Source organism: Octodon degus, unplaced genomic scaffold (assembly GCF_000260255.1).
Source record: "Octodon degus isolate 3935 unplaced genomic scaffold, OctDeg1.0 scaffold00050, whole genome shotgun sequence".
Lineage (NCBI taxonomy): Eukaryota > Metazoa > Chordata > Mammalia > Rodentia > Octodontidae > Octodon > Octodon degus.
Window position 1 is genome coordinate 9,054,118 of NW_004524626.1, and position 13,022 is coordinate 9,067,139.

Consider the following 13,022-nt stretch of genomic DNA (forward strand, 5'->3'; position numbering starts at 1 on the left):
CCAGGCAGAGAGTTGACCACAGATTAAACAGAGGATTGGGGGCTAGGTTTGCACAGCCAGGGGACCCCAGTAAAGTGTGCTCAGTCACACCCTGGAGAAACCCTGGAACTCTTTTTTTTTTTTTTAAAGAATTATTTATTTATTTATTTATTCATTCATTCATTTTGTGTGTGTGGCCAGCTCAGCCCACGGGGGGGCGGGGCTGTCTGGCATGTGGTGCTGGGGGATTGAACCGCGGTCCCTGTGCTTTGCTTAGCTTAGCTTGTTCTAAGTAGGTGCTTTAGACCACTGAGCCATCTCACCAGCCCAACCCTGGAACTCTTGGGGGGTGTCGGAGTAGGGGGGCCTGGGATGAGGAAAGGGGGATGCAGATCCCAAGGCACTCTTCTGGAGACCCCCATTCGGCATCCTACTGCCCCCACACCCCATGTCCAACTGCTGAAGCTGGCACTGGATTAGTGGCCCCAGCAGGAGGCAGGTTGTGGGGGCAGCTCTTCCCCACAGCCTGGGGTCCATGAGACCTAATTACTGTAAAACAGCGCCAGCTTGCCTCGGCCCCTCCGAGTATTGTGCGCCTTCTGTTTGTAATGACACTGCCTGCTCTGGGTGATTAACTTGGCCCCAGGGAGGTGGCAGAGGGCTGGGGCCATGGTAGGTGGAGGAGGCCAAGCAGAGGGGCTAAAGCCCCACCCCCAGCCCTGAGACGCTGCTGCCCGGTGGCTGTGCCTCACTAAGCCTGTGATTTATGGCAGTCGCAGGGTTTGCTGTAGATTGTTTTGTGAAATATGCTGTCCTCCTGCACACCATTCCTGTGTGTGGCCCTGGATGTGTCTCCAGCCCCCATGTGGACGCATGGGCTCAAGGTGTCTGATGGTTTAGAGGTGAGCAAGGCTCCAGGTGGAGACCTTGCATTATGTGGCACCAGCACTGGTTGGCTCCACTTGGCTCTTGAGCTCATGTCCCTGCTGTGCAGGTCTGGAGCAAAGACCGGAGTTTGGAGAGATGTACAGGTAGGGTCCTCTGGGTGCTGGGCACACTGGGGCTGCGTGTATTGTGTGAGTCTTGGGCATTGCAGGGTGCCAAGCTGTATATTCCTGTCCTCCACCCACCCCACACCACGTCAGGAGCTCCATAGTGTGACAGTCATATGTATTCGTGTGTGTGACCCAGTGTCCTTGGGAAAGTGTTGCCTCAGCTGAGGGCCCGTGGACTGGGTGGCTCCTTGAGAGCTGCAGCCACATCTGCCTGGGCTGTGGGGTCTTTCCAGGTGGAGGACAGAGGTTGGGGACTTTGCTTCCGGCAGAGCTGCATCTGCCTTTCTTGCTATCCTAGGGGGCAGTGTTTCTTTGCTGCAACTGAATGTCCAGTGGCATTAGATGCGGAGGCCATCCTCACAGTGTGGCAGCAAGGGAGCCTCAGCACAGGCTGGGCACACTTGGGGAGCAGCAGGGGCAAGGGGTGCGGGTCCCAAAGGTAGGGCTCCCTTGTTACCAGCCAAAGCCTGGGCATCTGGCAAGTGGAGACCAGGAGATGGAGCGGCTCTTGGGTGGCATTTGTGCCTGCCACTCCCTACCCCCAACAAGGGGCTCCTGAGAGGTCAGGGCTGTGAGCACAGCTGTACAGTCAACCAGGTGCAGGCCCAGATGCCCCACGCTGTCCCGCCCTGGGCACAGCGGCACTCCAAGCCTGACTTCCCCATCAAACGTGGGGCTTCTAGAAAGCCCTCTCAGGGCTGTTGGAAGTGTTGCTGTCGTGTCAGCAGGAGTGTGGGCCATTGGGTGGTGGCATTGCCGCTTGGTTCCCGTGACAGGCAGGTGGTGGCTGGGGTGCAGCACAGTGTGGAAGGCCATGGCTTTGCTGTCCCCACAGGAAACCCACCATCTGCCTGGCCTCGGGGCCGGTGCCTAATGGCTTTGCTTCCAGTGGGTTTCCTAATAAGCTGGTTTGTTAGCAGCTCCTGCTGCAGCTTAGATAATTACTTTGGAAACGGGGAGCCACACTTCCATCCCCAACTGCTCAGTGTCAGATGTGGGATGGTGCAGGGCGCCATGCTCCTGCCCCACACACTGAGCAGTGAACATGTAGGGGGCTCGCGCCAGCCCCTGGAAGCAGGTGGCTGTGGAACAGCTTCCACTCAGCACTGCTGTGATGTAGGTCACCACTTGGTTGCGGCTCTAGGAGACAGATAACGAGCAAGGAGGAAATGCATCCTCCCGGGAGGCCACGAGCCAGGACGCCCGGCCTGCAGCACAGAGCAGAGGTCGGCCCAGTCAGCCTGCGGTGGCCCCTGTGGGCAGCTCCTGTGCTCCAGGCACTGCTCTGCTTCTGGGCTTCAGGGCCCAGCCTTTTCTTGTGTCTGAGCCCTCTCTACATCTTCAAAGGACACCAGCAGTTGGATTGAGGTCACCCCAAGTCAGTAGGACTTCATCTTAGCTAATTGCATCTGTGGAAACCACGCTCCCAGCAGGCTTTCTTCTGGGGCCTGGCAGGGGTGATGCTATCCTGTCCCTTGTGCCTGAGGATGGGATGGGGGAGGGAACAGAGGCAAACCAGAAGCCAGCACCAGCAAGGTCAAGGGTGAGCAAGGGTTGGGGCAGCAGTGTGGACTATCACTGCCTGCCGTAGAGGAGTCGGCTATATCCTATGCAGGTGGGGCGTCAGGTGTTTCTGGAAGGAAAGATTTCCTGGCCATGGGGTGGGTGCAGAGAGGACATCTGTCACTGTGACCTAGCAGTGGGGGAAATCTGGGTTGCAGGACAGTGGAGGGGCTTGGCTGTTGCCCCCCCCCCCCCCGTTTTGGCTGACACATGGGGTCCATGTGATCACAATGCAGAGATGAGGAGGCCACACAGGATGCCACATGGAGGCTGTGCTGCATGTGCAGGGACCCCAGCCACATGGGGCTGTGGCCCCTGCCCATCAGAGAGGCATAGAGCACCGCCCCTTAGCGCACGCGTCATCTCAAGGGCTGTGGTAGCCACACAGCCCAGGGAGATATGGGCAGTGCAGCCCCAGGACGAGTCCCTTGCTGAGAGCCTCACTGATGTGATGTCCATGTGCCCATGGTTCCCGGTGGGGGCATTACGTGGCTGTGTTCAGCTGCAGGTGACTGGGCCATCAGCGGGAAGCCTGGCTTTGCCGTCACCCTTCAGGCAGGGGCATCCCTCTCCTCATTGTTCCCATCCACAGCTGGCACCAGCAGCCGCACATTTGCCTGCCGCCATGGGCTGTTCCCACACTGCAGTGGTGGCCTCAATGTTCTGCCCTGGTTCCTGTGTCTGCGGGCCAAGAGAAGAGGGTCCCTACGGCCCAATGCTATTTGGGTTGATGATTTTATTGAACCACATTTAATAATTTTCTCTTTAGGCCAATGACTGGGACTCTGCTTTCCCATTTTGCTACTTTACATGAGCAAATTCTAATATCTGCTCAATCTTTTAAAACGAGATAGCCCCTGATTAAAGTTCAGTGCTGTTTAAATGGGGGAAATGCAGCAAGTCAGCCCCCGTGGGCTCTGTGGCCTGGCCTCATTACTCTCTACCATGCTTAGTGGTGGTGCTGGGCAGTGGGAAGAGATGCTCATCATTACCTGGAGCTGGGTCCCAAAGCAGGCCTCATGCCCCATACCTGAAGCAGCCCAGCCAGGGAGAGTGTGTTGGGTGGGTCAGGCCATGTAGCTGGAACTCCTGGGGGACTGGGTGTCCCCACAGGTGCAGCCTTGACTGTGTGTGCACATGGGCGTGAGCAACAGGTGTGTGTGGTGCCTTCCCCTAGAAACCTGATTCCATGGGCCCCATCTGTAAAGGTGGAGGGGCTGCAGGCCCCTAGCAGCTGGCAGGCAGCAGATGTGGTCCCAGGCAGGCGGCAGCACACTAGGCCTCAGGACCCCGGAGGCAGGTCAGCAGCTGCTGCAGTCCAGGGCCCAGGGGGCCTGCGGAGCCCAAGTGCTCAGCCTCAGGGTGCTCGACCTCACCTCAGGGTTCTTGGCCTCAGGGTGCTTGGCCTCAGGCTCAGGGACCTTCAGTGCTTGCACTGAGGTTAGCACCCCGCTGTGGCCAGGCTTCAGGTTTTTCCTTACGCTGCTTCTGGGACTTTAGTGGCATCTTTTTTTATATCATGTGTACCTTGGAGGGCTGCTTTCCCTTCGTTGTGTCTGTGCCAGCAGCTGTGGGGGCAGGGCTCCTGCCGTGCTTCCAAGTGTCCCTGTTGAGAAGGCCTTGGCGCCTGTGTGAGAAGAGCATGGCCGGTGACACATGACAGAGAAAGGTGACAGGAAAGTGTCAGTACCCTGCCTGTGCCTGGGAGTGGGGACAGTGCTTAGTGGTAGAGAAGGGGCAGTGGTGTCCAAGGCCATGTCATGTTGCTGGCACCATGGCTTGGGTTCCCAGATTGCAGGAAGACCAGAAAGGAGGGGGCTCCCTGTGGCATAGGCCTCTAGGCCGTGCTATATATATGTCTCCAAGGAAGGCTGAGGGTCCCCTGCGGTCCTGACCGGCCACGCTCTCCAGTCCTGTCGCCTGGCCGTGACAGGCTGTAGAGTAGCCTCTAGAGGACATTGTCCACGGGCAGAGCAGAGGATGGGCTGGGTGTGTCTAGAGCTTTGTTCCAGGTGCCGGCTGGGAGGCTGGCCCACATTTGGCCCACGCCCTTCTCGTGGGGTCGCTGCAGCGGTTTCCAGCCCTGCTACATGTGGCCTGCAAGTCTCAGCACTGGGGGTCTAAATGTCAAGCTCACTGAAGGTTTATTTTTGCAGTCCTGGGAATGGAACCTGGGGCCTTCACACCGAGCTACATTGCCAGCCCCTTTTCTGCTTTTTTTATTTTGAGGCAGTCTTGCTGAATCACTGAGTTGCCCAGGCTGGACTCAGACTTGCTGTCTGCCTGTCTCAGCCTCTCCAAGTGCTGGGATGACAGGTGTGCACCATGCCCAGCTGCACTGAATGAAGATTCTTGCACATGTGTGCCTCAGGCCCCAAGGGCCGACCGCAGTGTCACCCGTGGGAGATAGAGCCACCCGTAGTCCCTATCCCCACGTAGCCATGAAGCACTGGGACCGGAATTCAGGGACATGGGCCTTGTGCAGTGTGATGCTGAGGGAAGATCTGGCTGGCAATATGGGTTTCCTTTTACTTTTATTATGCTTTTCCAAAACACCAGTTTTCTCTGATTTTGGACATTTTTGCATGGGCTATAGTGGTTCATAAAGATACTGAGTATGGAAAGGGACCCTAGGGAGGGGAGTGTCCTAGGGTCCGGGAGCAGGAAGCAGGTGTGGTCCTGCAGTCCCCCTGTAGAGCTGCCAGCTCTTTGCTAGGTGGTGACCCATGTGGAACAGAGAGGTGCTGTGGAAATGTGCTGCAAATCTGCTGTTCGAGCCCTCAAGGAGGCCGAGGCAGGAGCAGCACATGTTTCAACCCAGACTGCATAACTAAGCAAGACCCTGGCTCAAAATAAAAATAAAAGGGTTGGTATGTAGCTCAGAGCAAAGGGTTCCATTCCTAGTAGCCCTACTAAAGTCTTTCTGGGCATTAGTATTCTTTAAGAAAGCCTTCCTTCACTTTATTTATTTGTTCATTCATTTATTTATTTAACGTAGTTGGTACAGGGTCTCACTACCCAGCTTGAACTTGTAGTGTCCTTCTGGTCTCAGTCTCCCTGGCACTGGGATTACAGGTGTGTGCTGCCATGCCTGGACTCAGTGGCTGGCTCAGCATGCCTGGGGGTGGCATGTCGTGCTGGGGATCAACCCTGGTCCCTGCGCTTCCCTAAGCAGACATTTAGTCTGTTGAGCTATCTCGCTGGCCCTTCACCTTAAATCCCACGAGGCGTCCTGCCCCCATGTGGGCAGTCAGGGGCTCATTGTTGGGGGTCCAGGTAGGAGGCAGGGGTTTTGGTGAGAGCGGTGCCACCTGTGACCCAAGGCAGCTCCCAAGCTCTGAGTTCTGTCTCTACCCTCTGCTGTCCCTGTAGGCCCAGGCCAGGCTGAGCTGTGGAACCACCTCCGCATGCAGGCCCAAGCCTGTGCTGCTCTGGGCCCAAAGCTCCCAGGTCCCTGGGTCTTTTGTGCTCTGGGAAGGAGAAATCTGTTTGGCCCCACACCAGCCCCACACTCCAGAGCCATCAGCTCGTCCCATTTTCTCATTTTCTCTGGAACTTAGCTGCTGTCCTGAGAGACTGTGTCACGGATACCAGGCTGTTTGATGTGTCAATCTTGTGAGGAGGGTGACAGCCATGCTGCTCACAGCTCTTTGGTGTGATGGCCAGGCTCTGGGTGATGGGTGAGCCGATAACAGAGGTGTGGAGATAAGGTCATAAATCTCTGCTTGCCATCCATAAGTGACAGCCGTACATGGGTGAGCCTCTAGCTAGGCGACTTCTCAACCCTGGGGCTTTCTTTTTCTTTTTTCTTTTTTTCTTTGTTTATTTAGTGTGTGTGGCCAGCTCAGCCCACCAGGGGGCGGGGCTGGCTGGCATGTGGCGCTGGGGGATCGACCGGCGGTCCCTGTGCTTTGCTTAGCTTAGCTTGTTCTAAGTAGGTGCTTTAGACCACTGAGCCATCTCACCAGCCCCATCAACCCTGGGACTTTCTTAAGGCGCTGTGACAGCATCCACACGGAGGACTCAGAACCCAATGCCCAAAGCTCTGTGTGGGGAATGAGAGGCACCCCAGCCCAGGTGCCTGGTGTTGCGCCCCGCAAACCTGCACAGCCATGGGGCTGAGCATGCCGCAGGCTCTGCTGCACTCCTCTGGCGCAACCCCATGGTGGGCAAGGAGGCAGCCGGCCTGCCCCTCCACAGGTGCTCCTCTGATCAAAGCCTCCTGACCCCGACAGACTAAGGAGCTACTCAGCTACATCAATGCAGACTTATAAGTGCAGAGCACACGCCAGGGACAGGGCTCCGGGAGCTGCAAGTTGGGCACCTTTGGGGTTCTGTGGCTGCAGAGCAGAGTGGAATCTCGGACTGGTGCCTCTTTATGGGAACATTCAGGACCTTGGGAAGCTACAGCTCTGGGTGAGACAGTCACTGTGTGAACTTTAGGACACATCCCTCCCAAGCCCAGGTCCCCAGGTCCCTGTAGGTGCACCCAGGGGGATTGACATTGGCAGGACCCGCCTCTTGCACCTGGCGCAGATGTGTGGGCCCCTTCCTCCCAGGCTGTGTCTTGGGGACCAGGTTGCTCTGTGAAGCAGCACAATGTGGGCACCTTCCTAGGGCCCTGTGTGCACAGCACACATGGCTGAAGCTCCCAGCCACCCCATTAGTGTTGGAGTTGTGTCCTCACAGTGAGGCATCACCTCGGGCCATGTTACAAAGCGCAGTGATCTGGGGTGAGCACGTGGTTGCATGGGGGTGGGGCTGGGGAGTCCACTCAGCAGGAACACTGCTGAGTGCTTCGTGCGCTGCAGTGGCGTGGACAGCCGCCACCCAGGTCCTGAGGCCACAGCTCGCACTGCAGAGGTTGCTGGGCTTGGCACACTTGCTGTCACCCTTCACAGGTCACAGTCTCTGTCGTGACTTCGGAGTCTGCTGCTGAGCAGATCTAGCACAGGCCCAGGGTGGTCAGATGTCAGGGCTGTTGATAATAAAACTTTATTTAGAGAGCAAAGAGCAGAGGGCTGGCCAAATAGCTCAGCAGATTACAGTGCCTACAAGCAGGTGCAGGGACTGGTGGTTCAATCCCCTGTGTGTCATGCAGGCTTCGCCCCCGGGGCGCACCGAGAGCAATTGAGACTGGGCGTGGTGGCTCGCATCTGTAATCCAACTCTTTAGAGGCTGTAAACAGGCGGATCACTACAAGTCCAATCTAGTAGTGAGACCTGAACACCCTGTAGACCCTTCCCTAAAATAAAAAAAAAAAAAAAAAAAAAAAAAAAAAAAGCAAAAGGCAGGTTGAACTTGGCTTGCAGCCTGACTTGTTTAGTGATGCAGTTGGGGGAGTAAATAGCGTAAAACTTGCTTAATCCTGGGGTTGAAAAGCCTCACAGGTGTCTGGATGAATTCTCTTGGCGCTTGGTTAGAGCTTGGGTTGTGGCTGTGCTTCTTGCTGTGCAGCCATGCAGTTGTGTCGTCAGCATGCCAGGCATGTAATGAGCCCATCGCTGTCCTGAAGCGTCCTGCCAAAACTGCTTCCTCAGCTGGACCCTGATGTCAGATGGGGGTCTAGGATTTGGGGGTGTGTGTATAATGTGAGTAAACATGTGTGTTTCTCTTAGCAGCAAGGCAGAGAGCATCTTTGTGTTTCTTCTTTGTTTGGCAAGGTCCAAAAAAGCACAGGTGGGTGACAAGGGACCTGCAGTGTTGGAGAACCGTGTTCTACCTTTTGTCAGGGGCTCCTCGGAGCCAGACACTGCTGTCTGCTCCCTTCAGAAGCCTGGGGCCTCGCTGGGGATGTCGAGGGGCAGACACAGAGCCCGCTCCTCGTGCGGCTGCTTTTGCCCTTCCCCTACCTCTACCAGAGACTGGCACAGGCTTTGCCTGCGTGTGTTCTGGGAGCGCCATCAAGCACATCTGCTGGCTAATTGACTTGGCACCACAGCTATGGTGAGCGGCCATGTCAGGGGCTCTTGGAGGAGCACTTTGTTGGGGGGCTGCCACAGTGGTGGAGGTATGAGGAGGGGTGGCAGTGTCCCTGGGAAGGAGTAACAGCCAGTCAAGCTGAGGGGTGGAGCAGGTGTCCTCGGAGGGTGCACCCAGAGGCTGCTGGGTAGCAAACTGACCTAAGTCCCATGTTCCCCTTTCTCCTCTGTCTGTCCCCAAAGGGGTCCATGCACTCCTAGAGCCACTTGCTGTCCTGCCTTGAGTGGATGGTGTCACCCGGCTGGCCTGCCCTGTCCTTGGGGCTCTGGGAGGGCACCCTGCCCTGCACACAGGCTGAGCACTGGGTGCTGTGTGGCAGCCCTCGGCCTGGGGTGCACTCAGGCCTGCGGGCAAGGTACTTAGCCTCCTTTCCCTGTTGTGCCAGATTTGTCCATCAGAAGCTACTCACTCAGCTGTGTCCCAAGAGCTGTTCCCACCTCTGTCTCAGCGCCAATGGGGGAGGCTGTGCTGGGGACCAGACAGGACCGTTGGCCTCAGTAATGGAAACACACATGTTGGGATCAGAGACAGGGGGGTGCGTGGGGGGGCATGATGGGCGTGTGCGGGGTGTGTGTGAAAACCAATAGCCCCGTTTGCCTGCTGCTCCCTTTCCCCGTGGGTGCCAGCTCAACAGGCATCCTGAGATTTCTGTATCGAGGCTCCTGCCAGCCTGACGTCTCAGGTGGTCCCTGTGCCTCCCAGCTCAGCCAGAGTTGTGGTGGCAGCTGTGCAGTTGGCAGCAGGAGTGTCCTCTCCCTCTCCCACAGGCAGGTCTGCAGGCCCCAGCCTAGGGAGTGACTCTTGTGTCCCACACCACGAGGCTGGGGCTTTCTCCTGGACCTGCTCCTGTGTCTCTGATGAGCCCACTGGAGACATTTCTGTGGCTGTCTTGGGGGCCACCAGCACTGCAAGGTGACCCTAGTACTTGCCCGTACAGTGGTCTTGTACCAGCAGCCTCATCTTGGCTGGTGGCTTTTGGGTGGCAGGAATGAGGGAAGACAGGACCAGCTCGGCCAACACAGCCCCATAGTGCATGCTACAGAGCATGTCCCCACGCCCAGCCACACACAGGTGCTCTTTTTAATTACGCAAGGAAAAGCAATTGCAGAGCCGCTCAATACAAATCCTTTCAGCTCCCGTGGCAGGGGAGGCCACAGCCCAGCCAGGAGCCTGAACTACGGGCCCCATCTACGCTCTACACTCCTGCCTCTGTAGCCAAATTGTATTGCTGGCCTTGCTGCTGCTGTCATTCTGTGGAGCAAGTGTGCTGGAACTGTACTGTAAACATCCCCTCCCCTCGATGTGGTCCCCATGCATGGAAGGGTACAGGCCCAGGTTGCAGGAAAAATCCCACCCAGAGCAGGAGTAGGGCAGGTGAGAGGCCTTGTGAGGACTGGGGGCTGGACAGTCACATTCAGGTCCTTTCTCCTTCCTTCCTCTCGGTGGAGGATACTGCAGGGCCAGTGAGATGTTCCCTGAAGCTGAAGGGTGTTAGCGGTATACTTCGCAAGGAGGAAGAGGGTTGTGGGGCAGAGGGGTGAGGCTGCCATCAAGTGCCATACATGTCCCCCATGAGACCAGGATGGGGGTAGTGCTGCTGCCAGCCACTGCCTCCATGTGGCCAGCCGCATGTGCCCTACACTTCCCTTACCTCCACAGTCCACATAGTCTGTGCTTCTTTTGAACCCCAGAGACAGACTGAGAGGTCGGGCAGGGGCTGGGTCCCCGTGAAGTTGAGAACATCTATGCTTTGGCCGGTTGTGGATATAGCTTGCCAGTCCCTCCCTGCCCTTGACTGTGGGCCCTAGCCCTGCCCTCTTGCCTCAGTGTTGCAGGGCCCCAGCTGTGCAGAGCAGTGGGCAGTGTGGCCTCTGCTCTTGCCCTCAGCAGTCCGCCCAGCTTCCCTGCCCCCCAAGTCCCTGAAGTGCTGAGTGGCCCCGGGTTGTCTGCAGTACCCAGTGTGGAGGCCGAGCCCCTGAGGGCAGAGAGCTGGGGGAGGTCGGAAGTGCAAACGCCATCTGCCTCTGTGTCCTTGTTATCTGTGTTTGCCAGGTGTTTGGGGAGCTCCTGCCCAAGATGGTACTTGCCAAGCCCACCAGGAAACTGGCTATGCCCTGCCCCCCGAGGGTGGGGCCTGACACCTCCTGGCCCCCGGGCCTCCACTCCCTCCCTCAGGTCTCGCCACATGGTATGAGGCCAGTATGGCCCTGGCCAGGCCCCATGAGGGGAGAGGCTTGTCCCTTTCAGGGACTACATTGTGCATCTGCTCATTTCCTCTCTTTGCACATGGGACTGCCGGCTCTTGTCCCCTGTCATCTCAGCCTGTTTGCTGTTATGGCCCTCTCCATGTCGGGTCTGTCCCCTGGGGCTGCAGGGGTCTGTCCTCTGAAGGACAGGCTACATCTGAGCCAAGGGGAGGTGTTGGTGGCAGAGCTGGAGCTCCGGAGCCAGCGGCCCTGTCCTTGTTCCCCAGAGCGTGCTAAGTGGAGTGGCCCCGGGCTGTGTCTCAGGTGTGTATGTGTCCCCACAGTGCACATGCCGTAAGGACATGGTGAAGATCTCCATGGATGTGTTTGTGCGCATCCTGCAGCCCGAGCGCTATGAGCTGTGGAAACAGGGCAAGGACCTGCCAGTGCTGGACCACACGCGACCCACGGCCCTCAGCAGCCCCGAGCTCAACTCCTGGAGCGCCTCGCGTGCCTCGCTCAAGGCCAAGCTCCTGCGCAGGTGGGTGGCTGCAGGTGGGTGGCCAGGGACGACAGGTGCCACCCCGCATGCTGCACAGACCCCCTTCTCTAGGCGTGTGGTGGGGACCAGCTAGATCACCTGTCCTCTCTCTCCTTCTCTTCCTTCTCCTCCTTCCATTTCCTCTCTGTCTGTGTCTCTGCCCTGAGCCAAAGTAGACCTGTAATTGGGTAATTTCTTTAGAAATGGCTTATCAGTCAGCAGTGTTCAAGGTCGTTTTTGCCTCAAACAAATAATTGGATGAAACAAGCCAAAAAATGGTGCCAAAAGTTTATTTGGAAAGTGAGGGGTAAATGGTTATGGGAAAAACTAGCTTGTGGAGCAAACTTGGGCAGAAGAAGAGAAAAACAAGAAGATAAACACAAAAATAAAAGTGAGCTCTGCGTCTGGGAAGCTCAGCACAGGCCAGCATGGGAACTCGCAGTGGCCAGTTCCCCTGGCATTCAGCTTCTTCATGTTGCCATATCTCATGGGGGCTTGGGAGAAGTTGTGTGTATGGCGCCTGGACATTGCCCTGGGGTCTTGTCAGTGACAGGCCCTGCTCATTTTGTCAGCCAGCTGGGCTGCACCCTGTCTCTCATGCAGCCACTTGGGGCAGAATGTGGCTGAGCACTTGTGCTTTCCACTGTTGTGGTTCACTTTCTGGAGGCATGTGGCCTCCGATTTGGGCCCCATCCTTAGCATGTTCTTAGGTACCCACCCCCATTCATCTTATAGCAAACCTAGGGATCCTCCACTGTGTGGGCCCCTCTAGCTCCATCTACCACCACAGCATGTTCATGGTGCCTGCTGGCACTGAGGTCGGGGACGTGGGTGGCAGGCCTGTAACGAAACATACTGTTCCAAGCAGAGAGGCCTGAGACCTGTCAAAACCCCCTCACCTCCTGGGCACCATATCCAGGCTGTGGGATGCCTGCTGCTCACCATCTGTCTACATGGTTCACTCTCATTTGCCCAAGGAACATTTCACAGTCCCTGAGCAGGGCCAGGGCCACAAGAGACAGCTCACAGCCCCCCCCCCCCCCAGTTCCTCGCTCTGGGGACCATGGCCTTCCACACAGTGCAGAGGCCTTGACCTGGTGAAGCCCCATGCATGGGCCGTGGAAGGCAGGCCTCCCAGTCATCACAGGTCCAGGGTGCGTCTCTTAAAGACATGAATGCTACCACTGGCTTGCACTGTTGTCACTCTGGTGGTGGCACTCGCTCTGGGGTCGCAGCCTTGTCTTTTTCCCACTGATGGTGGGTGGTGTCTGCCAAGGCTGGCAAGTCTCCCTTTAGACTATGTTCATACTGTCCCTACCTGAGGCCTGTGGTCTCCATCACATGCTCTGTTGCTCAGGAGCATTGTGACACTGTCTTGTCTCTGTGCAGTGGCCCTGCAGGCAGTGTGGCTCGGCTGCCTCCGGTTTCCTTTGCTGTCTGCGCTTTTGATTCCTTGTGAAAAGCCGCTTGCCTCCTATGGCTGCTCTGCTGCCATTCTCCCAGGCTGGACAGGCCATTTGCATAATGGTTAATTGATTGTGGCTCGGGCTAATTGGTCAACAGAGTGGACTGCCAATAAGCAGGCGCCACATTCCGGGGCAGAAGAGGATTAGTGTGTGTGCAGCTGCTAGGAGGCAGTGCCAGGCCTTTGCACAGAGAACGCAGCCTTTAGGCCTGCATCCCCAATGCCGTGCAGGCCCCCCCCCCCCCCCCCCC

General features: G+C 57.1%; 1 protein-coding gene across 2 annotated transcripts in view; it reads left to right on the forward strand.

Moving 5' to 3' along the window:
* Kdm4b (lysine demethylase 4B) overlaps window positions 1–13,022 on the forward strand; it is an 81,475-nt gene that overhangs the window by 46,562 nt on the left and 21,891 nt on the right. For both annotated transcript variants that reach the window (XM_004632764.2, XM_023716810.1), the window contains exon 9: window positions 11,110–11,306. In XM_004632764.2, coding sequence (XP_004632821.1) covers window positions 11,110–11,306 — 197 coding nt within the window. The remainder of the gene's footprint in view (window positions 1–11,109; window positions 11,307–13,022) is intronic.